This window comes from Acinonyx jubatus, chromosome E2 (genome assembly GCF_027475565.1).
Source record: "Acinonyx jubatus isolate Ajub_Pintada_27869175 chromosome E2, VMU_Ajub_asm_v1.0, whole genome shotgun sequence".
Taxonomy (NCBI): domain Eukaryota; kingdom Metazoa; phylum Chordata; class Mammalia; order Carnivora; family Felidae; genus Acinonyx; species Acinonyx jubatus.
In genome coordinates, this window is record NC_069396.1 from 4,089,184 (window position 1) to 4,115,765 (window position 26,582).

General features: G+C 58.9%; 1 protein-coding gene and 1 long non-coding RNA gene across 9 annotated transcripts in view; one reads left to right on the top strand and one right to left on the bottom strand.

Moving 5' to 3' along the window:
• ZDHHC7 (zinc finger DHHC-type palmitoyltransferase 7) overlaps positions 1 to 26,582 on the top strand; it is a 111,257-nt gene that overhangs the window by 16,326 nt on the left and 68,349 nt on the right. For 5 of the 6 annotated variants that reach the window (XM_027076331.2, XM_027076330.2, XM_027076332.2 and 2 more), the window contains 5 exons: positions 3,990 to 4,114; positions 5,951 to 6,047; positions 6,457 to 6,538; positions 7,251 to 7,381; positions 8,050 to 8,904. In XM_027076331.2, the coding sequence (XP_026932132.1) occupies positions 3,990 to 4,114; positions 5,951 to 6,047; positions 6,457 to 6,538; positions 7,251 to 7,381; positions 8,050 to 8,226 (612 nt within the window). In that variant the 3' untranslated portion in view covers positions 8,227 to 8,904. Of the gene's footprint in view, positions 1 to 3,989; positions 4,115 to 5,950; positions 6,048 to 6,456; positions 6,539 to 7,250; positions 7,382 to 8,049; positions 8,905 to 26,582 lie in introns of those variants that run through there. The other variant, XR_008293742.1, reaches the window with a different exon arrangement.
• LOC113604377 (uncharacterized) lies at positions 320 to 25,294 on the bottom strand. 3 transcript variants are annotated; one of them, XR_003426288.2, is made up of 4 exons: positions 23,679 to 25,294; positions 16,753 to 16,861; positions 11,596 to 11,756; positions 320 to 1,330 (listed from the first exon to the last, which is right to left on the bottom strand). It is a non-coding gene; the product is annotated as an uncharacterized LOC113604377 (long non-coding RNA). The 3 variants fall into 3 exon arrangements; XR_008293744.1 differs by having other exon boundaries at positions 320 to 3,956; XR_008293745.1 differs by lacking the exon at positions 320 to 1,330 and adding an exon at positions 8,915 to 10,289.

Here is a 26,582-nt window from a genome sequence, read left to right on the forward strand (position 1 = left end):
AGACGTGTAGCATTTTTGTGTTGGTTTTTTTTTTTGTTTTTTTAAGTTTATTTGTTTATTTTGAGAGAGAGAGAGAGAGTGTGCGAGCAAAGACAAGTGGAGAAAAGAAGCAGAGGGGAGAGAGAATCCCTAGCAGGTTCCACACTGTCAGCGCAAAGCCCAACGCAGGGCTCAAACTCGTGAACTACGAGGTCATGAGCTGAGCTAAAGTCAAGTCGGACGCTGAACCGACCGAGCCACCCAGGCACCCCTATTTTTTTATGTAAAGCGGGTTCCACACCCACCATGCAACTCAAACTCGTGACCCCGAGATCAGCAGGCACCCCGCTTGTTTCATGTCTGAACTGGAGCATAAACATTGCTCAAAGTGGGGTCTCCGTGCAGAAATGAAAATCCATCCCATCGGGCTATTTGTGCAAATGTAAAGGTGTCCCTGAGTGATTTGTCAAGTCCCTCCTGGTTTAAGTGCTTTGTTTCTCTGCAGATCAGACCGACAGCTGGGAGATCTGGTTCTAGATTTCACCACGTAACTAATCTTTTCTGTTGTCTTTTGACCAGAAGCAACTACTTGAACTTCAGTGGGCTAAACTGAGGTTAGATATGATCTCTAAGTTCTTTCTAGCTTCACAGTTCATTAATTGTTCTGTAATTACACACAGAAGCCGAGGCTGGCATCTCTTTCTAGCCTGGAGAGGGTCAAGGTCCTGCATGTCTGTGCGGCGGGGAGGGAGAGCTCCTTAGTGACCGCACTGGTTCCACCAGGTGTGGGTCGTTGACCCGGGAGGAAGTGACTGCGCCAGCGAGGTGTCCTCGGCTCAGGCTCGGGTCAGGGAGGGAGCCCGGCCCGGGTGTATTGTGCGGTGTCGACAAAACCAAGGTGCTGTATTGGGCTCCGTGTGGGAGCGATTTCCCTCAGAATAAAGACCTGACGCCGTGAACTGCCATCGGTCCCCGACGTCCCAAAGGCCGCTGGATTCAGAACCTGTGCGTTGGGTTGAGGTTCTTTCTCTGAGGTGTGAGACCTCCTCTAGGTAAGCAGAGCGGTTGAGGCCCTTACAGCTCAGCCAGGAGTCCCCTGCAGACCCTGGATCCAGGCTTGCTGCAGAGCCCGGAGGGGACGCAGAGGGCCGCTGTGTGGGGCAGGAGGGCCCGCAGGCTCGGCGGAGACGTTCCGGCCATCGGCATGCACGGCCGGGAGCTTGTGGTCCCTGTGGAGCTTCATTTGAAAACAGGTTCTTTCGAGAGCATTCAAACAGTGGTTTTAAACCTCGGGGGCGGGGGCTCCTGATTTGTGAATTACAGTCTTCAGGGCTCGTGTCTGTTGGTGGCGCTGTCCAAAGAAAAGACTGAGAAGTTAATGTCTTGTACAGATTTTTTTATAAATGAGATGAGGAGTTTGAGGCTGAAGCGATACTGATCAGTCCACAGAGCGTGGTTTACGTGGACGCTGATGTGACTCTTGCTGTCTGAGCTCAGATCCCGGGGCTTTTCCCTGCTCTGTTCACTCGGTCTCTTGCCTAGTGGGGGTCTTGGGCAGAGGACAGCATTTATAGACCCGGCCGGGTGGGCAGCCGGGAGCGGCGCTGTGGGACGAACTCAGATGCATGGCCTCCCAGTGGCTTTGTAGCCTCACCTCACAGTCTCTGACCGCAGCCCACTCTGATGTCCGTCAGAGACTCAGCACAGCCTCCCTCTGGGAGTGCAACCCTGCTCCTGGGCCCTGCGGTCCAGCTCCTATCCCGGCCCCCCTCCTTCTACAGAAAAAGGTCTCCACCCTTGGAGGAAGCCCCAACGAGGCTGGGGGGAGCCGAGGAGAGGTGGTAGAGAGGTGTGGGCAGGACGCTGCGTCCGTCCTGCACGGACACATTCGTTTTCCTGGTCGGGTCACTACAGAGAACGTTGGATACAGTGTTCAGAGGGAGGGCCTTCCAAGGTCAAGGAGGAGTTTGGGGCCTTGGATGTCAGCTTTTTAATTCGAATTTAATCCGTATACCATAAAATGTACGTTTTTAAAGTGCATAGTTAAGTGGGTCTTATCCGGAGCTGTGAAACCCCCACCATAGTCAGTTTTAGGACGTTTTCATCACCCGGGCCTTTGTCTTGAGGCTTTCACTGCACTCTGGAGTTCCCAGCTTGCACCCCTGTGCCTGTTTTCACATGCTCCCTGCGCCCTGGGAGATCCATAAATGAGTAGGTAGGTCTAGGGGAAAGCCCCGTTCTCAGTTGCCCCTTGGCTAGGTCTTGGGGATCCAGAACGCATGACAGGGAGTTGGGATGAGATGGAAAGATACGGGAGAGGGACAGGGACGCAGAATCAGTGTAGGGCCTCCCGAGGCCCCGAGCGTGTTGTCGCCTCCCCGGGGTTCTGGGCCAGGAACCAGAAGAAAGACGCCCTAAACACCAGCGGGGGCCCCCAGCCGTTAAGCCCCGCGTGAGGGCCGTGTGGCTGTCCTTCTGTCAGGAAACAGTCCTGAGGGATCTCTTGGAAAAGAGGGGCGGTTGTTGGGGTGTCTGCTTTTCAGAACGGTACGGCAGTGGGTCACAGTTTTTACTGGGGAAGGGTACATGTCTGTCTCATAAAAATGAAGGTGTGTGGAGTTTTAAAACTGGGTCCCTTGCCTCCTACTATGGAAACACGTGACACTGAACTGTCACTGGGAGCGTGTACGTTGCGGGGTTTGTACGATCCATATAGCGTTGTGACTACCGGATGTGTGGAGGAAACCTGATTAAAGACTCCAGATTGTGGTATGTAAATCCCCTAAAATTAACATCCTGACTTAAAATTTCAAAGCCAAAATGTGTTGAACCTTTCACTTTTAAATCTTGCTTAAGGAGAAAATTGTAGTGTTAGGAAACACTAGGGTCCTGACCCGAACAGCTTCCCAGTGCTAGGATGGCCAAGGGACAAGTGCTTGTGTGTTGGGAGGTGAACTGAGGAGCAGGGAGGGCTGGGCTCCTCCTGCTGGTGCACGGGTATTAGGTCAGCCCTTGCCCCACGCAGCTTCGGCTCTTGTGCCCAGTCCCTCGCCGTCCCCGCCACTGTGTCCCCGTCACTGCCCACTGCCGCCTCGCGTCTCCTCGGCTCTGCGCTCCCTCCGCGGCCCCGGCCTGCACTTCCCAGCGTGCCTTTCTGCTCGAGGTGCAGGCTCCGTGGCGCCAACCGGTGGGAGAGGGGACCTCGTTCCCACCTCGCCACCGTTACGAGCCTCCTCCACGCCAGCGGGTCCCCTTTCTTCGTGCGCCCCGCTGTGGCTCCTGGAGTCCCGTCCCGCGGACGTGTGGTCACTGCACAGCCCCCGGTGACCGCTGCCCGGGCCTCGCTGGCGCTCTGCCTCTTGCCGTATTTCACCTTGGCCAGCACGTGGGGCACCCCCGCCACTGCCCTCCCACCGCGGGGCCCTCCCCACGGCCGGCAACGATCCCGTCTCAGGGCCGCACTTGGCAGGTGTGTGTACGTGAGCACCCGTGGCGAGGCCGGCAGACCCGGGCGCGTGACACAGCCTCGCAGACGTGAGAGAAAGTCCTTCTTGATAGCGTCCCGTGAGGGTTGCCCGGCTGCAGCTGATGGGGAAACTCTGGGCCACCCCGGTCACGTCAGCCCTGCCCGTGAGAGCGCGGTGACAGGGAAGGGTGTCAGCAGAACACGCTGGCGCCCTTCGGGGACAGGCAGCGCCCTTGAGTCGGGAAGGCCTGACGAGTAAGCCTCGCCTCCGGCGTGTTCTGTGTAAAGCCAGGAAAGACTCAGGCGGCTGACCGGTTCAGAAAGCATGAGAAGGTGTTTCGAGTTCATGTGAATGCAGATGCCACTTTTCGTGGGAAGTGACTTCCGGTCCTGCCCGAGGGACAGTCACATCGCCGCACTTTACGCGGCGGCCGTGGCATCGCGCATCATCTGACGGCATCTCAGACCGAAGCGCGTGCGCTCACTGATTCTGTTTTTGAGCTTTCCTTCCCTGGAACCAAAATACGTTCTTGTCCCGCTACAGGGGGCAGTGCCCAAAGGAAATGCCACTAAGGAGCACGTGGAGAGTCTGCAGCTGAAACCCGGGGAGGTGATCTACAAGTGTCCCAAGTGCTGCTGCATCAAGCCTGAGCGTGCCCATCACTGCAGGTACCGAAGGCCCCGCCCCGGGCCCCCTACCCCAAGCAGCCCCCCCACAGCACCCCTCCCCAGAACAGCCCCCTGCCCCAAGCAGCCCACCCACAGCACCCCCTCCCCAGAGCAGACCCCCACCCGGAGGAGCCCCCTGCCCCAGAGCAGCCCCCCCACCACTGCACCCCCTCCCTAGAGCAGCCCCCTGCCCCGAGCAGCCCCCACCCCAGAGCAGCCCCCTGGCCCAAGCAGTGCCCCCACAGCACCCCATCCCCAGAACAGCCCCCTCCCCAGAGCAGCCCCCTACCCTGAGCAGCCCCCCCACAGCGCCCCTCCCCAGAGCAGCCCCCACACAGCACCCCATCCCCAGAACAGCCCCCCCCACATCACCCCCTCCACAGTGCAGCCCCCCGCCCCGAGGAGCCGCCTGCCCCGGGCAGCTCCCCTCCACACCTCCTCCCCAGAAGACCCCCCGCCCCGAGGAGCCCCTGCCTCGAGCAGGACCCCCTCACCAGAGCAGCCCCCCCACACCCCCTCCCCAGAAGAGCCCCCCGCCCCGAGCAGCCCCCTGCCCCGAGGAGCCCCCTGCCCCGGGCGGCCCCCCCCACAGCACCCCTCCCCAAAGAACCCCCTCCCCAGAGCAGCCCCCCCCAGCACTCCCTCCCCAGAGCAGACCCCTGCCCCGAGGAGCCCCCTGCCCCAGAGCAGTCCCCCCTACTGCACCCCTCCCTAGAGCAGCCCCCTGCCCCGAGCAGCCCCTCCCCAGAGCAGCGCCCCCACAGCACCCCATCCCCAGAACAGCCCCCTCCCAGAGCAGCCCCCTGGCCCAAGCAGTGCCCCCACAGCACCCTATCCCCAGAACAGCCCCCTCCCCAGAGCAGCCCCCTGCCCCAAGCAGCCCCCTGCCCCCAGCAGCACCACCACAGCACCCGCTCCCCAGAACAGCCCCCTTCCCCGAGGAGCCCCCTCACCAGAACAGCCCCCCGCCCCGAGAAGCAGCCCCACAGCACCCCCGGCCCAGAGCAGGCCTCTGCCCCGAGCAGCACCCCCACAGCACCCCATCCCCAGAGCAGCCCCCTCCCCACAGCAGCCCCCTCCCCAGAGCAGCACCCCCACAGTACCCCATCCCCAGAACAGCCCCCTCCCCAGAGCAGCCCCCTACCCCGAGCAGTGCCCCCAACAGCACCCGTCCCCAGAACAGCCCCCTCCCCAGAGCAGCCCCCTGCCCCGAGCAGCGCCCCCCACAGCACCCCTCCCCAGAATGGCCCCCTGCCTGAGCAGCCCCCCCACAGCACCCCCTCCCCAGAGCAGACCCCTCCCCAGAGCAGCACCCCATCCCCAGAACAGCCCCCTCCCCAGAGCAGCCCCCTACCCCAAGCAGCCCCCCCACAGCACCCCTCCCCAGAACAGCCCCCTCCCCAGAGCAGCCCCCTACCCCGAGCAGTGCCCCCAACAGCACTCCCCAGAGCAGCCCCCTGCCCCCGAGCAGCGCCCCCCACAGCACCCCTCCCCAGAACGGCCCCCTCCCCAGAGCAGTCCCCTGCCCCGAGCAGCGCCCCCCACAGCACCCCTCCCCAGAACGGCCCCCTGCCCAGAGTAGCCCCCTGCGCCGAGGAGACCCCTGCCCCGGGCAGCCCCCCCTCCCCAGAGCAGCCCCCCCACAGCACCCCCTCCCCAGAGCACCCCCTGCCCAGAGCAGCCCGTGTTCGCCGTGGCCGATACGACAGCCCCTCCTCCAGAGCAGGAGCCCCTTCCCAGAGGCCTCTTCCCAGCACCACGTTCTGTGCGTCGGATGCGTGGCCCGGGGTCGTGTGTTCTCAGTGCGTGGAACACCGACAGGTTTCTCCTTTTCAGTATTTGCAAAAGATGTATTCGGAAGATGGATCATCACTGCCCGTGGGTGAACAACTGCGTGGGAGAAAAGAACCAGAGGTTTTTCGTGCTCTTCACTGTGAGTCAAAGTCCTCGCGTGCCGACTCGTGTTGCGTTCGTAACTAGAGCCTTGCCCAGAGCAGGCGAACTTATTGTCCCGTCTGACGAGGTTCTCCGGGACCCGCGTGATAAACCGTGCCGCGGTGGGTAGGACGCACCCCGGCAGGTGTGCCTGCTCATGTTGGTTTAGGTATTGGACGCGGTTTCGTCCTCGCTCGGACGCCTTGAGTCACAGGTGCTAACAGCTGGGCGAAACGCGTCCCGCGTCCATCGTGACCTCGGGTGGGCAGCCGGCAGCCGCTGGGACGGATTCCTCCCGTCCTTAATTGTGACTGATGAACGAGACAGGGTCAACACGCCGACGTGGCCTTTGCTCCTAAAATATGTCATCGCTCCCTGAGTGCTAATCGGCTTCTGTCTTGTTCCAGATGTACATAGCTCTGTCCTCAGTCCACGCTCTGATCCTCTGTGGCCTCCAGTTCATTTCCTGTGTCCGAGGGCAGTGGACCGGTAAGCTCGGCGTGGGTTTCTTTCCCACAAGCGCCCGCCGTCAGGCAGAAAGGGAAACGCTACAGGAATCGACAAGTTCCTTTAGGAAGGAACACGGGTTTTAACACCGCTGTTTTGCTCGTGGATCGAAGCCACGTGCACAGAATCGTCCTTCCTCAGTCCAGAAGTAGTTGGTGCTGAGTCGCTCTGCAGAGTGGGAGCCTGCCTGGAAGTCAGCATCCTCCCACCAAACCTTGCGTTTGCTTTCTGGTCAGCCAGCTGGGGGTTGTTCCGTGTGGTCCTCGCGTCACTGGACCCCCAAAGCACAGCGCGGCAGGAGCGAGTCAGGTGGGCGCTGACTGCCGCGCCCCAGACCGGCCGGCAGGTCAGACGGACTCACCCCCGGGGGGCCTGCAGGGCTGTCCCCTCCCCTAGCTGTCGCTGAAGGTCAGTACGCAGTTGAGCGTGCACGTGCAGTCTTAGCAGGAACCTGGGGTGATGGGGAAGCTGACCGAGAGATGGCGGAGTGGATCTGTGCCTGGAGGGGTGGCCGCCCCCGCCCTGTGGTGAATGGCGAACGTGCCCGTTTACGGATGAGCCCTTCCGTCCGTCCGTGCCGGCTTCGGGGCCGGCACCGCGAGGACGCTCCTGTGCGCAGCCGCTGGGCCGTCCCGTGCTTGGGGGGCTGCTGTGCTCTGGTGGCCTCTCACGGCCCGCTCTCTCTCGTTCACAGAATGCAGTGACTTCTCGCCTCCGGTGACTGTAATCCTGTTGATCCTCCTGTGCCTTGAGGGTCTTCTGTTTTTCACGTTCACCGCGGTTATGTTTGGTACCCAGATTCACTCCATATGCAATGACGAAACGGTACGCTTCCTTCTCCATTGCGCTCGCCCGGCATTTGGCTTGAGTGAGTGGGAAAGGCCAGCGGCCACAACGGGTGCGAGTGTACTAACTTGGGAGGTAGGGCCGTCTCCATAAGCTGCGGCGGGCTCCCTGTGTTGGTCATTCCCCTGTCTGTGCGCCGTGCAGGTTCAGGGATCAGTTGATTCGAGAGTCAGCAGAGCCGGGCAGAGAGAGCCAGGCCGAGTCCCAGTTTCTGGGAGACCCAGCCCCTAGACCAGCTGAGTGGGGGGCAGGGACCCGATGGCCCTCATGCCTCCGCCCTGGAGGGTCTAGGGCAGACACTGGGTAAAGGTGTGTAACAAACGGAAGGAAGGCCGGTGCCCCGGCCCAGAGGACGCGCTCTGCCCTGCCACCACTATATGCCGGTGGCCCCCGGCCGGCCGTGTCTCATGTTGGTTTGGCCCGTGGCTGCGGCCTGGATGCACTCAGGAGGCCGCGGGGCCGGCCCGGCAAGGAGGGTCTGCTCTGCTGACCGCGAGGCCACACGTCACCTGAGCACGTGCCTGTCCCACGGAACCGGATCCCACACTGTGGCGGTTCCTCTGCCGTGACCGCGGGGCCCGACCCGCGCGTGTCGGGGGCTTTGCCGGTGCTGCCTGCCACCCACCTGCTCTCCTTTCTGCCTCCAGGAGATCGAGAGGCTGAAGAGTGAGAAGCCGACGTGGGAGCGGAGGCTGAGATGGGAGGGGATGCGGTCTGTCTTCGGGGGGCCCCCCTCGCTCCTCTGGATGAACCCCTTCGTCGGCTTCCGGTTGGGGCGGCCGCAGACCAGACCCAGGAAAGGAGGCCCAGAGTTCTCCGTCTGAGGCCCGTCGGCGGACGCGAAGGGATTCAGTCGAGTCCGGAAGGGCGGCTGCAGCTCACCTGTGACCAGTAGGGCGAACGGAACCGACAGACCAGTTGCCTGCAGCAAGCAGTTTTATGTTTGTAGTCACAGATCGCAGACTGCCCACGTCAGCGACCGGGGGCCGGTTTCCGCCGGCACGACTAACAGAAGGTACGTGGCCGCGTGAAGAAGTGTCACGACCTTCCTGCACACTTAGGGTTCTGGTTCGGGACACTGCATTTTCTCAGAGGTTGTGTGGGGTGATTAAAATCCTGTGTCCTCAAGCTGCTTTTTTCAGTCATGAAGAGAAAAAAAAGTCAATCCAGTGAATGAGAATTCTCCAGCTTAACGGTTTCAGGGCGTTCCTGTTGGCCCTGGGATTCATTAGTGCGCGCCCTTGATCGAGGAGGGGCCCTGACACAGAAAACACTTTGGTCTCGATGAGCTTCGATACTTTGCACTGAGTTTGCAAACGATCTGTGCACTGAACGGTGAAGGTGGCCTTCGGCACGCGCCCACTGCCCCGAAGAGGCCGCTTCGACCCTGTCGGCAGGTCTGCGTGTGTGTGCGCGCGTGTGCTTGAGATGGGCGGTGTTGTTGCGGCGACCTCACAGGTAACAGCTGCGTGCAGCCGGCGAGCTGCTTTCCAGAATCCGAGGTTTCTTGTCCCCTGGGGCTTGTCATGAATTATGAATGTATTGCATTTTGGAGAATGTCTTGATCCAAAGAACCATCACTCCCGTGTGGTCCTTCGTTGCCCTCTGTTTTGACTTTATTTTCCAGGTCCCGAGTGCGTGAGGGCCTCGGAACTGATGTGTTTTTTTTGTTCCAGCCACATCAGGAGTGTCCTAGCGGCACGTCGGTGAGAAGTCTCGTGGCGGCCGGGTACGCCGTGCGGCCGCATGCCGCTGCCGGGGGTGGAGGGGGGCGGGCATGGCCACAGACACTCGCAGAGAGACACGGGCGGCACGGAGGACGTGAGGGGACCCCAAGACAGAGCCCCGGGACCCCGAGCCTCAGCCACTCGCAGAGTATTCAGGACGGCAAGAGCTTTATTTTTTGTGTCGTTCATGTTTGTTTTTCCACCCACGTCCCAAGTGATCCAGTAGGACCTTTGGTGCAGAGCTTAAACTTCCATCAGAAAGCAAACAGCTCCCCTCCGTGGGGACTCGCCTTAAACTTGCTCGGTCTGTACCTGTCTTGCGGGACTCCGGATGGACGAAGCAGTCCTTGACAAAGCCCGAGGCTCTCCTCCAAGCCTGCCTGCACGCTGACGAGGGCCGGTGTTCCCCTCCCGGCTTCTACGCCTTTCCGTTCACCCGTGAGCTGTTTGGGTTTGGGTTTGGGTTTTGGTTTTAACGAACCCGCACCCTGTCCTAGTCAGGCTTCCGCCCCTGCTGACGCAGATCCACGGGGGACCTACCCGAGACACGCAGCTGTAGCCGGGCGCGCAAAGCAGAGGGATGTCCCGGAGACGGACTGAGAGCCCCGGGGCAGGGGCCGTGTCCCCACCAGAGGGACAGGCCCCAGGGGCCCAGACGCGGCGAGCCGCCAGGAGTCGTGCTGTGTCACGCGTCTGCACATCCGTCGTCCGCGGTGGGCGTGTGTGTCCGGCTTCGGTGTGAGGCTTTTAACATGTGTACCTGTTTATCAATAAAAAGTGCTCCAAGTGGTGGATTCCCGTGAGACTCGGCAAGTGTGTGCAGGTCCGGTGTCCTCGCCGCCTCCAGCACCGCCCGTATGCGACGCGCGGCAGCCCCTGCCGGCCCCAGGCGCTTCGGTAGGTGGCGCGGGTCCTCGCACACTGTCGCTGTCTTCGGTAGTTGGCTTCTCCCTGGTTCCCGGCACCCGCGGCCCGGCAGGTGCCGTCACTCCCGCGGCGTTGGCCAAGCCCCCAAACGCTCCGGCGCCCTGACGAGCGGCGTGGGCCCTCGGCGCTGCCCTCGTGGACTTTGCCGCGCCCACACTTCACGTCTGCTCTGGCAGGGCGCCTGGCGTCCCGCTTCGCTTGGTTGTGAGCATTCCTGCAGTGTTTCTGGTGCCCTTTGAAATAAAAACACTTTTTAAAAACTCTGTCTCGTGGATCCAGAGCCCCGGCGCCTACAGCCTCATTCGACAGACGTAGCGTTTGTGCTCGAGGGAGCCACAGGCCCGTGAGCGGGGCGGCCGGGCTGGGCACTCCCACCGCCACGGAGGGAGGAAGGGCCCGCGCCATCCCGTGAGGCGCCTGCTGGCATCCCAGACGGGTGGGAACACGGAGACACGGCCCTGAGCACAGACGCCGGGCCGGCGGCGACCCTCAGGCTCGCGTCCACGCAGGATTTTGCTGCCACGTGCCCCGTGTCCCTCCTCTAAGGGTGTGATGCTGACTCCGTCCACAGGAGTGTGACAGTGGGGCTAAGATGGAGAGGGAAAACGTTATCCGAGTAGAAAGGTGGCTAATCCCATCTTCCATCATACATGAACTCGTTTCGGCCGCCTGAGCGGAGAAGAGCGTCCTGCGGGTGGCCCGGAGTGGCATTCCGACGCTCTCGACGAAAGGGTAAGTGGCCTACGCTATGGACCGGGGACCAGATTTAAGACCGTCTCCAATTTGAGCAAAGACAGCCCGAAGACACAAGGCGAAGATACACCGCTACAGATCTGCGACTGGTTTCGCTTTGTTGTTTTGAAAGCTCGCTTATTTAGAGAGAGAGGGAGAGAGAGAATCCAGGCAGGCCCCACACTGTCCGCGCAGAGCCTGACGCGGGGCTCGACCTCACGAGCCTCGAGATCATGACCGGAGCCAAAATCAAGAGTCGGACGCGTCACCGACTGACTGAGCCACCCGGGCATGCCAGGTTTTGCTTTTGATCTGCCGGAGCAGGCAGGGCTCGGTTGCCAGGCCCGATGGAAAGGGCGAGGAGATGGTACGCACAGCACATCTGCCGTCTGGGGGCACGCTGCCAACTTTCCCTTCCCCTCCCCTCTCGCCCCCTGTATCCGCACCCCGATACCGTACGACAGCTCGAGATGGCAGAACAAATGCTGCTCAACGAAGTAGGGTCCTGCGACGGGGTTTGTTCCTAGAGCTAACGGTGCCGCGTGTGTGCCCTGTTCCCCGTCACTAAGTCTCCCTCCGCCCCAGCCCGCCTCCCTGGTTACGGGGTGGTTCCGGCCTTGCCGCCCGCCCTGCTCCAGGAGCCTCGGCTTCTCCGGGGGTGCCGCACAGCCGTCCCGAGACGGCGTGCGCTCAGGCTCCCCGCCCCCCGGGGTCCACATCTGGATGCCACAGCTGCCCCAGCACATTTCTCTGCCAGTTCCCTGAGAAGGTTCGAGGCTGTCAGCACGTTAGCCTGTTTGCACATACCTGTATCCCACGGTCGTCTCGGCTGACAGGCGCCATAAGCCAGACTGCGGGTTCTGATTCAGTCTTTCATCTGCTGAAGAGGGTCTGTGCCTCCTCGGATGGAACCCGATCTCCTCTGCTCAGGCTCGCGCACCCCTTCTGTCTCAGACATGTGCCTTTCACTTTAAAAAAAAATTTTTTTTTAAAGGTTTATTCATCTTTCAGAGACAGAGGCAAAGCATGAGTGGGGGAGCGGCAGAGAGAGAGGGAGACACAATCTGAAGGAGGATCCAGGCTCTGAGCGGTCAGCACGGAGCCCGACACGGGGCTCAAACTCACGGGCCGTGAGATCATGACCTGAGCCGAAGTCGGACGCTCAGCCGACTGAGCCACCCAGGCGCCTTTCACTTCTGGGGGCCGGGGGTGCTGTGCTGTGTTACGTCTTTGTGAACTTCATCCTGTCCACTTTGTTTTTCTCCTACAGATTGAATGTTGCACTGCCTAGACTGGTCCTCTGATTTTCTTTCTTACCGTCTATTCTTTGTTTCCTGGAAATATCCTTAACTTTGTCTCCTAGGTGAATATTTTATTCAGGCAGTGGTAGTTTTAATATCCGAGAACCTTTTGTTTATCCTTTGTTCTTTTCTCCCTTTCTTAAAAACAAAACAAAACAAAACAAAACAAAACACCCAGCTTTTTAAAAACCTGGTTTTAGATTTACAGCAAAACTGTGGGGAACGTTCGGTGGGTTTCCGAATGCCCTTGTTCCCCACTGCCGGCCCCCAGCAGAGGGCGCCTCTGTTATAGTGGTGAGCTGACCCGGACGCATCATTTCACCCAAAGCCCGTAGTTCACATTCGGGCCCACTCTCAGTGTGAGCTCTGTGGGTTTGGGAAAACGTGTAAGGACAGGTGTGCACAGGTATCTTTACTGCCCTGAAGAAACCTCTGGGCCCCGCCTGTTCGTTCCTTCCCCTCCCCCCACCCGGCAGCCGCTCATCTTTACTGTCTTCATAGCTGTGTCTTCCAGAAAGCGTCGTGTCGTTGGGCTCAGACCAGACGCAGAGACCGTTCAGATTGGCTTCTGTCACTCAGTGACGAGCATACGCGTTTCCTCCGTGACTTTTCGTGGCTCGGGAGCTCATTTCTTTTTAGTGTGGAGTGATAACTTCGTTGCCTGGGTGTGCCGCAGTTATTTTAGCCACCCACCTCTGGAAGGGCATCTTGGTCGCCGCCCAGCTCTGGCAGTTACGAGGAAAGCTGCTACAGACGTCCGTGTGCGGGTTTCTGTGTAGACCTAAGTTCTCACCCCGTGTCTTCTGCCCTGGAGTTGTGCAGTCGAATCCATTTTGAGTTGAGTTTTGTGTAGGTGGGAAGGTAAGGGTCCAATTTTCATTCTTCTGCATGTAGATCTCCAATTTTCCCACCACCATTTGTTGAAGAGACTGTCCTCTCCCCGTTATGCGTTTTTAGCACCCTTGTCAAAGATCAGCTGACCGTAAATGCCTGGGTTTATCTCTAGGCTCTGTTCCGTTCCGTCGGGCTGTATGTTTGTGCTTATGCCATTACCATACTGTTTTGATTACTGTGGCTTTGTAATATATTTTGAAGTGAGGAAGTGTGATACTGCAGCTTTATTCTTTGCTCTCATGATTGATTTGGCTATTTGTCATCTTTTCGTAGTTCTAGATGAAGTTTTAAATTATTTTTCTATTTCTCTAAAAAATGCCATTGGGACTTTGACAGGGATCACTTTGAATCTGTAGATCAATTTGGGTAGTGTGGACATTTTAATGATCCAATCCATGAACATGGGATGTATTTCCATTTGTGTCTCTAACTTCTTTCATCAATATTTTAGTAGTTTATACAAAGTTCTCCTTATAAGTTTATCCCCAGGTATTGTATTCTTTTTGGTGTAAGTGGAATTGTTTTCGGAATACCCTCTTCAGGTAGTTTGTTGTTAGTGTATACGTATGTGACTGATTTTTTGCATGTTGATTTTATATCTTCCAACTTCTATTACATTTGTTTCTTAGTTTTAACAGTCTTTTTGTTTTGCTTTATTTTTTGTAGAATCTTTAGAGTTTTCAATATATAGGATTATGTCATCTGCAGACAGGGACAGTTTTATTTCTTCCTTTCCAATTTGGATGCATTTTACTTCTTTTTTGCGTTTAAGTGCTCTGGTTAGGATTTCCAGGACGATACTAAGAGTGGTGAAATGGGCATCCTTGTTCCTGATTTTTACTGGTGAGTATGATGTTAGCTGTAGACTTTTCACACATATATTATGTTGAGGTACGTTCTATTTAGAGTTTTTTTTTTTTTTTTAAATCATGGAAGGGTGCTGAATTTTGCCAGATACCTTTTCTTCATCTGTTGAGACGAGTGTGAGATCCTTATGCTTTATTCTGTTAACGTGGCAAATCATATGAATTGATTTTTGTTTGTTGAACCACCTGTGTGTTCCAGCGATGACTACCGCTTGGTTGTGGCGTGGGGTTCTTTTAATCTGCTATCGGATTTGGTTGGCTGTTGTTTTGTCGAGGATTTTTGCGTGTCCTCTCATAAGAGATACTGGTCCGTGGTTTTCCTGCAGCATCTGTGTCTGGCTGTGGTGTCAGGGTAATGCTGGCCCCGTAAAATGAGTTTGGAAGTGTTTCCTCCTTTTCGGTTTCTCCGAAGAGTCTGAGAAGGATGGGCATTAATTCTCTCTTAAATATTTGGTAGAGTTCACTAGGGAAGCCGTCTGGTCCTGGACTTCTCTGTGTTGGGGGGGTTTTTGGTTACTGATTCAATTTCAGTATTATTTACAGGACTGTAAAAATAAAATCAGAAACGAAGGCGGAGACATCACAACCAATGCCACAGAAGTAAAAACAGCCACAGGGGACTACTATAAGCAATCATATGGCGCCTCACTGGACACCAAGAAGAGAGCGCATTGCCAGAAACGTACAGCCTATCAAGACCGAGTCACGAAGAAACAGCATAGCCCTCAGAAAGAACCGACAAGGACAAGTGCCGGGGGTGTGTGCGGGGAACAGGACGCTCTGCGTGAGTGTTCCGGGGTGCAGCCGTGTTCATGGCACATATTTTGAGGAAGGATTTTTTTGGGAGGAGGAACTTGAGACCTCAAACTGATGAACAAGGAGCATTTCCACTAAAGGAAATGTTTGACTTCACCATACTTCGTCTTTCATTCCTCTTCTCATTTTGATGGTCATCCTTGGGGACGCCAAGGAGGGAGGAAGGTGGGGGCTCCTACCCGGCCCAACAGTTCCCAGGGGAACCCCAAACAGACAAGCACCCAAGCCTGCTGCACAGCACATGAACCTCCGAGAGCCTGAAAGTGGCCACAGGAACGTCTGCGAGGTGACGGGTCGGACGTGAACTTGGCCCCTGCACGTTTTCCAGGAAACACAAACACAGCAACTCCAGGAAAGACTGGACGAGCGCAGAGGTCCACGGTGACGTCACTCGATCCCACGGACGAGACTCGGTATCACCACTGTCACGCTGCCTCCCTTCTCGTGTCTGCCCACCCAGATCCTGGAGGTACCCGGCCCGTCGTGCAGCCGTCTCTCTCGGGACCGAGGTGGGCAGTGGGCGCTCTGCTGCGTGGATGAGATTTTCTTCGGTGCCGGCACATCCCAACGAGATGATGAGATGGGAGCAGGCTTGTACGTTCACTTAGGACCCTCGTGCCCCTTGGGTTCTTCTTAACAGTGGTCCCACGCATGGGCCCTTGGGTGCAGAAGCTCAGTAAACACAGCATTATCCTGACTTCACGGTCAGGCTCAGCCGTGTCACGGGCACGACCTACAAGGTGGCGCGTCAGCTCTGAAATCCCTTCTATGACAAGCTCCTAACGTGGGGCGACCGAACGCGACGTGCCCCTTGGCCACGGGGAGGCATGCGTGTGTGTGCGAGGACACTACCCACGTACAGCGACTGGCCCTCCGAAAACCCAGTGGCTTGTCTTCACCTGGCCAGTAGAATTTGCACGAGTTCTGAGAGGAGCTCCCAGTGCAAGGTTTAATAATAACGATGCCCAGGACACCATTTCGACATTTCCAGTTTCCAAGATGCCCTCCTGGACCTGATCGCATCTCAGTACAACCTTGAGGCAGATAACACTGTGCGCATTTCATACACCAAAAGACCGAGGCTCCCTGAGGTTACGGAAGGTCCTCACTAGGGAGGGAAGGAGGAGGATCCCACATGGCCATTCTGGCTAGCATCATCTAGTTCTCCTCTGTTTTTATTTTTCTAAGTACTGAGTTTAAAAAGTAATAAAAATATCTTCTGTTTTTTATTTGTTTTTGAGAGAGAGAGACAAAGCACGAGTGGGGGAGGGGCGGAGAGAGAGGGAGAGAGAATCCCAAGCAGGCTCCTCACGGTCAGCACAGAGCCCAACACGGGGCTTGAACTCACGAAACCATGAGATCACGACCTGAGCTGAAACCGAGAGTCCAACGCTTAACCGACTTGACCACTCAGGCGCCCATAAAAAAACCCTTTTCTGAATAAACAAATCGAAAACAGTAACACGAATTGCATCTTTCACTGAGGTTATTTCAGTAATATTTTTAGCACATACTTCTGAACTGCAGAATATAGCCTCAAAACGCCATCGTTGTTTCCAGGCTGCATCACGGCCCCGCGACCCCCCTGTGCGCTCGAGCGACGCCCATCCATGTCCCCTTGACCCCTTCCCTCCAGAGAAGCCTTTGTGTTGCAAAGGCACGTGTGCAGGTGCTGGGCCCAACCCGGGATTTCTGGGCTCTGCTCCGATATTCAGACCTCATACTTTAGTGTCTGGGATGTGTTGTGTCCACACCTTAACATTCCCTGGCTCAGACTCCAGACCCACGTGGTCTTTTCTCTGTGAGTTTAACGCAAATCCTGGGGAGGGTGGGGGCGGGGGGGGGGGGACAGAGCTGGGTCAATGGCCAGGACACGGCCACCACAGCCTTCATCAAAGCCTGCAGGAGCCAGCTGCGGAGAGAGGGCACCTGGGGAGAGGGAGGGCACTCTGGCCCCAAGGGTCCCAGGCGGTGAGTCGGAGAGGCTGCTCCAGGACCCACGGGTGGCTCCCGGTGGCCATTTATGTCTAACATTAACAGCAGCGACTTCATAATAATGTGAGAAGCTGGCTGACTTCCCAACTCACCTGGTCATCCGGAAGCAGCTCACAGAACTCCAGGAGCACCAATTTCTGCCGCTTACGTCACCTTGGTGGCCGGGTCCCTGTGCGGGCGGCCAGCCCAGGGGAGGGAGCGCTGAAAGTGGAAAGGGGTCGGCTCTCAGCGTGGTATCAGCATCATGCCACCAGAGGGCACCACCAGACCACAGATGTCCCCGTGTCGACTCCTACCCGGGGCTCTTCCAGGCCTGTGGTCCACACACGCTTACGGACACCTAATGCCTACTGTGTGCCAGTGAGGCCTCTGCCCTCGGTAGACATCAGTATGACAAAGAGAATACACAGTTACATACTGTGACTCGTGCTATAAAAGAACAGCAAAGAGAGGGAACATCAGGATGGACATCACGGAGAGTGAGAAGTCAGGTAAGGGCCGGGGAGAGAACAGCCATGCAAAGGCCCTGGGGCAGGGAAAGGCTGGTTTACTGCAGTCTGTCCACTAGGTTAGTGGGAGTTCTGTCTCTTTGACATCACCCCGGAATGGGAGCTGCTTAAAACCAGAGAATGGTGGGGTGGGAGGAGCTGCTGGAGCCCACATGGCCCAGCCTGCTGGGCTCAGAGAAGGTGCCCGGGGGCTGACAAATGCCCACACGAACGGTCGCCGGCCAGGGGAGGCAGAGGCTCATCCGAAGCAGGTTTCCTAAAGCACAGGCTGGCTGTCTGCAGACAGGCCTCTGAAGACGAGGGACTTCCTCCGGGGTGGGCAGCCAGGGTCCTCGGTGGGCACACCGAGGGCAGTGGGAGCAGGGGTGACGTCTGCCGTGGAAAGCAGGGGACGGGGGCCGAGCAGCCAGGAGGGTCCGTGCACGGGTTTTCTCCGACCTCAGTCTAGGTCAGACCCTGTCATCTGGGCAACAGGGGCAGTGGCTTGCCGGGTGACCTGGGCAGCCTGCCGGCGAGGGGCTCCACTCGACACCCCGACAGCTCGGTGACCAGGTGGCGCCCGTGAGGGTCCCCGCTCCACGGGCAGATTGGCTCCGAGTGGCCGTGGAATGTGGCGGAAAGAGCCTCCCAGATGCGGCTATGGTTCCCATCCCTGCCACCTTCCAGCCGCGTGGCCTGGGGCGCCGCCTTCCCCCCCGTGCCTCAGTGTCCTCGTCTGTGAGATGATGGCTAACGGTTCTGCCTCGTGCGGTCTGGGGGGGGACTGGAGCCACGGGGCTGGCCGCGACGCCTGTGCGCGGCAGGTCCTCGAGAAACGTAGTGCCCGCTACGGGGTGGGGGCTTCGCGGCCATGCAAGACCTCACGCCCGCCCGCCGTGCAGCGGGCGGTTGGGTTCCTCGTCCGTCTCTTTCGCCCTTTTCTTGGTTTTTCCGGACTAACCCTGTGTTCTCGCCTGAGATGGTCTTGCGGGCTTTTTTTTTTTTTTTTAAACAAATAAAAACTCAAGCAGCTCAACAAAACCGAGTCCGTTTACAACAAAGTCCCACCAGAGCAGACGTTTCAACAGGCCACGGCTTAGGTCTTGAGAAGCCAGAAGCATCTCGATGTTTGCCCGGGCCTTTCTCCGCTGGGGGTTCTTGTCCACCCGCCCTCCCTTCTCCCAGCAGAGCCCGAGGAGGTGGGGGCGGCCGTCCAGGCGCTGGACCGGGGGTGGGCACTCTGCCCCCGGCTGCGGGAGACGCTGCGGGCCGGTGCTTGACCCGGATGTGGCCCCGGGGCTTTGGTAAAATACCTTGAGTGAGTCTCACGCGTACACATCAGGAGAGCTCACCTGGAAATGCAGAGTCACGGCTTCCCTGGGTCCCGGTTCCTACCTGGCCAACCTAGCTGGCAGCCGCTCCCCTAAATGCACACGCGCCCAGGACAGCATTTGAATTGTTTTTATTTTTATTTTTTAAAGTGAGCTCTGTGCACAGTGTGGGGCTCGAACTCACGACCCCGAGATCAGGTCGCATGCTCTGCCGACTGAGGCAGCAACGGCTTGTTTTTCTTTTGAAATAACGTATCGAAGCGAAGTTCGCGTGACATAAAACTAACCGTTTTAAAGTCAGCAGTCGAGTGGCATTCCGTGCCCTCCGAGCGTTGGGCACCCCCACCCCGGGGAGCCCCGCGCCCGTCAGCTGCCGCGCCACTCCTCCCCCGCTGGTGACCAGCCATCCGCTTTGCCTCTGTGGGTTTGCGCCTGCCGGACGCTTCTTACAGACGGAGTCGCACAAGTACGGTCGCCTCCCTTCACGTGGCGCGTCTTCAGGGGCCACCCACGTCGTGGCCCGGGTCACAGCTCCGTCCCCCGCCTCGACACGCGTCTACCCCCGGGAGCCCAGCCCCTGTCCCCACCCCACCGAGACTGCTGGCTCCCTGCAGCCCCAAGGGCCACTCACGCTAGCAGCTGGCATCCTGTCCGGGAGCACGGGCCCAGACGGCCGGCCACAGAGTGACGTCCTGGCCGGCCCCTGCCCGGACATTCACGCCCATGTCTGTGTGCACGCGTGCGTTACGCGACGGCCACATAACTGTCGGGCACGTGGCTGTTTTTCACTCGATGGTGTATCTTGGGGATCATGCCACACCCACGCAGAGACCCCCACCTTGTTCCCTGCTGCACAGGGTTCCACTGCACGGCTGCCACACCTACGCGGGGAGGGAGGTCCCCGACCCTCCACCACCGTGACCCTCGGGTGTGGGCCAGCCCTGCCCGCGCTCCCACACCCAGCCTGGCCGAGCCCTGGGCCCCATGCTGGATGGGAGAGGGAGGTCAGAGATGTCCTCTGGTTTCCTGGCCTCTAACCTCCCAGGACCAACGCCTGACGGCATTTGTACCTCATGGACAGGGGGGAGATGCCTATTAATTGAATGAATGAAAAAGTGAATGGCTCCTTCTCAATGTTTAAGGCCTAGATCAGATGTCACCTCCTCCAGGAAGCCTTCCCAGGGTCTTGGCTCTTCCTCTGGGCCCGTAGGCCCCTACGCTCGGCACAGCACGTAAGCCCACTGGTTGTGGCCGATGGGTGCAGTGTTGGCGGCCACCACACTGGCCTCCACTGGTCCTGGTATCTTCCAGGGGTGGGCAGGACCCCAGCACAGAGCTAGGGGTGAATGGAGAGGCAACGATGCCCGGTACGCAGCCAGGGGATGAACGGATGGGGAAATTCACATCTGTCGTCATCAACGCCACATCTAAGCACAACGAACAGTTTCTAGGTCCACCCAGCTCTGCAGTCACACCCATTTTGCAGACGAGGAAGCTGAGGCTTTGAAAGATTCAGCATCCTGCGTGACGCCACACGGTTCCTGAGCGGAAGCCCGGCTGACCCGCTGACCGCATCTCTCCGGCTCTTCCCCCCTCTCCTGTCGGGGCTGGAAGGGACCACAGGAGCAGAGTGTGCTGGGGATGCTGGGTGGCGAGCTGAGGTTCAGGGGGAGGCGGGAAACACGACCCACGTCCTGGCCCTCTCCGGGATGCCGGCGTGGAGCATGAGGACAAGGGGGAAAGAGGTGACCCCATGGCCGCGTTGTGTTTGCACACGCTCTGTATAAGAACCAAGGCTGGGGACCAAGCCCTTGGCAGTGGGAGGGAAGGGGCTGGACAAAGAGCCAGCCCCGAGGAGACCCACCGGACCGTCCTCAAAGCCATTCCCCCACCCCGGGCGCCTCCTGAGGCTGGGGCCGCCATATTGGCCCCAAAGTCCAGGTCATGATCTGCCCCCCTCACCGCTCCTTTGGGGACAGTGGGAGGGAGGAACCCGTTCACTGAAGGGAGACTGAGGATGTCAAAGGGCTTCGGCTAAAAGAGGAGAAGCAAAGGGGAGCCAGGAGCTCGTAAGATGATGCGCACGCACAAGTACATCTACACGACGGGTTCCCCCCCTCCCCCAATTAGAGGATGTCTTCGCCCACTCAGCTTCCTCCTCCTCCTCCTCCCTGCCTTCCAGAGTTCTGTTGTTCCCAGGCTGGTTCCAGATTTTAGGCAGAACTGGGGGGAAATAGAGGGAACCAGGACCTACAGAGGCAGAAGAACCCAGGTGAGGGTTCTCCCCCTTATTGTGGAGACTCCGGACCCTAGAGAAAAGCGATGGGAAAACCAGCAAAACCGGGGAGAGGAGGCCTATCTTCATCATCGAGCAGGGTTGAGGCCGGGGAGGGGGGTGCAAGGCCAAACACGAAAGCTGGATTTGGGAGGTGAGGTCTGGGGTCGCTGCAGGGGGGTAAGGGAGTCGTGGAGAAGCAGCCGCAGGATTTGGGAACCCTAATGGTGGGTTAAGAAGCAGATTCCCTTAGGGGCTCAGTCAGTTAAGCGTCTGACCTCAGCTCAGGTCATGATCTCACGGTTTGTGAGTTCAAGGCCCGCATTGGGCACTCTGCTGTCAGCACGCAGCCCGCTTTGGATCCTCTGTCCCAACCCCTCCCCTTCCCCCCCCCCCCCGCCCCTCCCCTGCTTGCTCGCTCACTCTCAAAAATAAACATTAAATTTTTTTTTTAAGTAGATCCCCTTAATGTTTCTAGGGCATTGCAAGTACTACTCCAGATTCCCTTGTGGATCACACTTGCCTGCAATGCCGTCCAGACTGTGCTATCTGGAACCCCAGCTCGTACTAGGGTCACATCCACAAAGCCCATCTCACAACGAAGAAATAATGTAATCCTTCACAGCTCGGAGAGGCTGGGGGTGTCATCATCCCACATCAAAGATGACAGAACGGAGGCACAAGGAGGTCACGTGTGTGGCCCAAGCTCACGGAGCTAGAAAGGGGCCAGACCGGGACAAACCCCATGTTCTCCGGACCCCAAACGCTGACCTCTTTTCTCTACCCAGCTCTGCCCCTGGGGAACGATCCTATGACACCGAATCGTCTCTCTCTCTCTCTCAGAGTTCAGTGTTTGGGGCCAAACCTGAGTGAGGTGTGCTGCCTCCTCTGAAAAGGTTGGCCTGACCTCAGGGCGCCAATGCCCGGCCACCGGCAAGAATCCCCCGTTGGTGGGGATGGGCTAGCGGGCAGGCTGTTCTGGACACAATTCAGTAGAGACTCACATGACCCAACAGACACTCTGGCTGACTTCTGTGGTCGAGACACACGGGACAATTGCAAGGTGTCAAGGGTGGCAATGCCCAGCGTTGGCACGGAAGAGTGGGGGATGGGCTCCTCCAGTCTGTGCTGGTGGGAGCTTAAACGTGTACCACTTTTTGGAGAGCCGGCTCGACACTATGAATCCAATGACTTCAAAAACACGAGGTCTTTGACTCGGCAGCTCCACTTCGAGAAAACACAGCCCCAGGAAATAACCGTGCGCGATGTAATTATTCTCCTTCACGCATCCGTGGGCCTCAGACGGAGGGCCCCGCGTGGTCGGTGGAGTTCGTATCTGACTGCTCGACTAGAACAATTTTCTCCCACAGGCTGGCTGTGCTGCCCCCCAAATGGGACGGCATGCTGGCTGCTTTTAAAAATAGCGCCTAATGAGGCATACACATTTCTATTTATGTCGTGGGGCTCGGCTTCCCATTCCAGAAGCCACAGGATTTTCAGTCTGGAGCGGACCGTAGGGATTTTCAAGTCCAACACTTCCCAAAGCGTTATCACCTGAGAGGGCAAGTTAAAGGGCGGGTGAGATGCTTTTGGGGAGCGAATGATCACGGGTGACAGGAAAGTGGAACCTGTTCTTCCCTGCAGGACTTCTCAGGGCCTTTGCCATACGATGGGCACTGCAGGCAGAGGGAGGGTGCGGTGTTTCTGAGCCATGTTTGGCCGCTGCCTTCATCTTCTGGGGGCTGCTGTGACAAAGGACCAAGAACTGGGGGTCCTGAAGCAAAGGACGTGTTCTCTCACAGCTCTGGTGGCCGCGAGCCCGAGATCAAGGCCTTGGCGGGGCCGAGCTCCCTCTCACGGCCCCAGGGGACGATCGGTTCTTGGTGGCCCCAGGCCACCAAATTTCCTCTTCCTACAAGGACCCCACATCTTTGCACCAGGGCCCACCCCACCCTAATATGACCACCTCTAAACTTGACATCTGCTAAGACTCTATTTCCAAATAAGGTCACGTGTTACAGATGGCCACGAATGGTCGGGCCAACTGTTCACCCCGACACAGACGGAAAGCCCTCTTAGCCTTCTAAGCTGGGGAGGCACAGGAACACCCCCTGACCTGCCTCATTGGGACGGAACGTAGGGGCGGTGTGGGGGAGGGGCACAGGGACAGCAGCGGGGAGCCCCCGGTGAGGTCCAGGCGAGAGGAGACGTGGCTCGGGCCAGGCAGAGGCAGGTGCAGGTGGGGGGAAGTGGCTGGCCCTTGGGCTGCATTTTGAACACCCAGCATCTGAACGTGTGACCCCAGAAAATGAGGCATCAGGGGGTAGGGGCCCGAGACGTCAGAATGACAGAGGTGCCCTCAGGGGGGACAGCCAGCTGGTTACCAGACAGTTTCAGGAGGTCTGTTTTGCCACCAACGACGAGCCGGTCCCCTAGTATAGCCGTCAGCCCCAGCTGCAGCCCGCTCCTGTTTCCAGAGAGGTCCCACTCCCAGAATGGCCCACGACGCCCCTCGGCCCCGAGCCACCTCCCATCTCACGCCCCAGGGGCCTACACTCTGCCTTGCACCCCAACTTTCTGCACCCCACGTGCGTGTCCTGTGGGACACGCCTGCCTCCCTGCCAGACCAGCCGGACCTTCCGCCGGTCACTCCCCCTCTAGGGGCCTTGCTGTCCCCTTCTGAAATATGGGGTTCCAGGGCTGGAAGGCGGTCGTCTGGCGGTCGCCCTCCCAGCCCCCGTGGCTCTGCAGAAACAGCACCCCGCCCACACGCACGGGGCCCACGGAGCCTTCCCGGCAGGCGGTGTGTGCCTGGCCTGTTCTGGGGACGGAAGGCCGTACCCGGTCTGACCCCCCGCTCCAGGACGGGCGCCACTGTGGGTGCTCAGCAGACAACAGGGCCTGCACAGTGCAGGAGAGGTCACCTGGGTGGGGAGGCTCCTGTGGCTTCTGGTGGCTCTCAGTGGCGGTGCGGCTTGGGCTGGGCTGACCAGTCGGGCTCCAGGCGTCCAGCGGCCACAACCTCAGGCCTGGACGGAGCCCGCTTCTCTTTCGACAGGGCCGAGGGCGGTGTGAGCTCAGGGAAACGGGTCGCGCTGCCCGGGCTGGAGTCACCGACCAGCTCGCTGCCCCACAGTCGCCTCCCAGGCTCTCCACGAAGCAGGTCACAGAGCCAGGCGGCTGTCCTCATTTGAGCTCGGAAATTTCTTGACCTCTCCCCTCTGCCGGGAACTCCGAGGACTCGGTCCAACATCTGGGCGGGAAGGAGGCTGACCCGGGCGGGCAGCAGGAGACGCGGTTGTGGAGAGCTGAGCGATGGCGTGGGCGTGGGGAGCCCCCCGAGAGCCTTGGTTTTTCCATCTGGGAAACGGGGTGTCGCCGGCCGCCTTCCCTTCAGAAAAGAGCAGCTTAGCCCCCAACAATGGAGGAAGCCCGTAAGCTGTGGACAGAGGCCAGCCTTGCCCTTGGACGTGTTCAGATGGGAGGAGACCAGCACGTTCTCTCGCGTCCGTCTGAGCGGTGACCGGAGGGTGACAGCGGCAGTGGGCGCGGGCAGGTCCCGGGGCTGTTGTAACAAAGGGCCACCAGCTGGGAGCTTAGCCCAGCGGAGGCGCAGTTCTGGAGGCGGGGGGTCTAAGGTCAAGGCGCGGGCAGGTGGCCCTCTCTCTCAGGGACGCTTGCTCGCTGCCCCGGCTTCGGGCGCCCCCAGCAGTCTTGGCGTCCCTGGGCTTACCGACCTGTCGCTGCAACCTCCACCTCCACCTCCAGTGTTACTTGCCCTCCTCCCGGTGTGTCTAAGTTCCACTCTTCTCACGAGGACCCCGGTCACTGGATCGAGGCCCACCCTAATCCAGCACGACCCCATTCCCCCAGACATCTGCAAAGACCCTACTTCCAAATCAGGGCACTCACAGGTTTGGGGGTAACCTGTCTTTCTGAAGGACACGTCCTTCTCGTGCTGACGGCCCCCCTGGCCGTTTTGGGGGAGGGGGGACAGCCAGGCACAGCCGGGGACCCCTGGGCTGTCCCACCTGCCCTCACAAACATACGTTCCGCGTGTTTCCCTCCCGGGGGCGGCCGGCCAGAGATCAGCCAGCTGCCCGCTGGCAAAGCCAGGCCAGGGCTGGGCCGTGACCCGGGGACGGAGCCCAGCATCCCAGCGCCAGCCCCGCACCCAGGCCGAGTCAAGGATGGGCGGTGAGAGCAGGAACTCCCGGCAGAAAGAAACAGGTGCCTTTGCCTATCGGATCGCAGAATGGCTTGACCTTGTCGAGAGGGCCCCGTGTGACTTCCAGGCCATGTGCTCAGACCCCACGGCAGCACCAGCCGGGCCAGTCCCCTGGACCGGGACCGGATTGGCTCAGGCGCTCCCTGGAGGCTGGCCCCGCACGGGGTCCAAAGAACACACTGCCCAGAGAGGTTTGGGGACCAGCCTGAGGTCACACAGCCAGCAGTCAGGGTCTACGCGACCGGCCAGGGGCCTTGCCTCCCGTCCTGCCAGCAGGAACCTTGTAGCCTTTATCCACCAGGATGGCGTCTGGCAGAAAAATCTCTGCACACGGGAACCAGGGCGGCCTTGATCACAGCTTTACAGCGGCAGCCAGGAAGAAATGTCACCCTCGCACGCCCATCCTGCCTGGGAGCCGCCGGGGGCTCAGGGAGGCTGGACTCCCTGCTTGGGCCTCTGGGGGTCACGTCGCTGAGCATCAGCTTCCTCCGCGGCGACACGATCACGAGCTGCAAGGCCCGAGTGGCCGAGAGGCTTAGGGACCTCCTCCCAGCAAGCGGGCACACAGTAGGTGCCTGGAAAAAATGCCGTTTCCATCTTCTATTGCTTCCGGAACCAGTTCCTGCCAACATAGCAGCTCAAACGACACCGACTGTCTGCATCCTGGAGGTCGGAAGTTGAGCACAGGTCTCACTGGGCTCAATCAAGGTGTTGGCAGGGCCGGGTTCCTTTCGGGGGCTCCAGGGGACCACCCCACTCCCTTTCTAGCTCGTAGCTGGGTGTTTTCCTGGGCTCCTGGCCCTTGCAGCGGTGTTCACAGCCAGGAAGTACCTTCCCGAGCCTTCTTCTCTTTCCCTGATCCCAGCCGGAAAGGTTCTGGAATTTTAGGACTCAGTGGTGGCCTTGGGCCCATCTGGGCCACCCAGGACGACCTCCATATCACAAGGTCCCAAACCCAGTCGCGTCTGCAAAGTCCCTGTTGCCGTGTGAGGTCACATACTCACGGGTTCCGGGAATTGGGGCAAGGACGTCTGGCGGGGGAGGGGGGGGTTGTTTTGCTGACCACAGGTGAGTGGAGCTGAATTCCATCGAGCGAGGGAAGCCGGGCCTGGGCTCGGGCAGTTCTGTTTGGAGGCAGAGGATTCCACTAACACCAGCTCATTCAAGAACCATTTCCATCCTTCTGTTGTTTTTGACTCTCTCCAAAGAGGCTCTGTCTAGCCAAGGAGACTGGGTCAGGGCTGCCAAACCTTCGCTTCCAAATAAACCCTACTAGGAAATTTCCATGGGACCAGGCCCTTTTCTCCCCTCACAAACCTGCCTGAAATCCCAAGCCCAAGCCAGGCTTCTTGCGGAAAGGCCATCGGACCCCATGCTCTCCAGAATGGGGCTTTTGTCTTGCTCTTCGTTTTCTTTTGTTTTTCCGCGTCAAGCTACGTGGCATGCAGGCAAAGCGAACTTGGTTTAGGACATCATCATCAACTTGGAAAGGGTTTTCCAGCCCTCCTTGTCAAGAGGGCCTAAAGCATCCCCGCCTAGGTTCTTTGGGGCTCCGTCCCCATTGCCTTCAAGGAGTGCTCAGCCGTCTCGCACGCCCGGC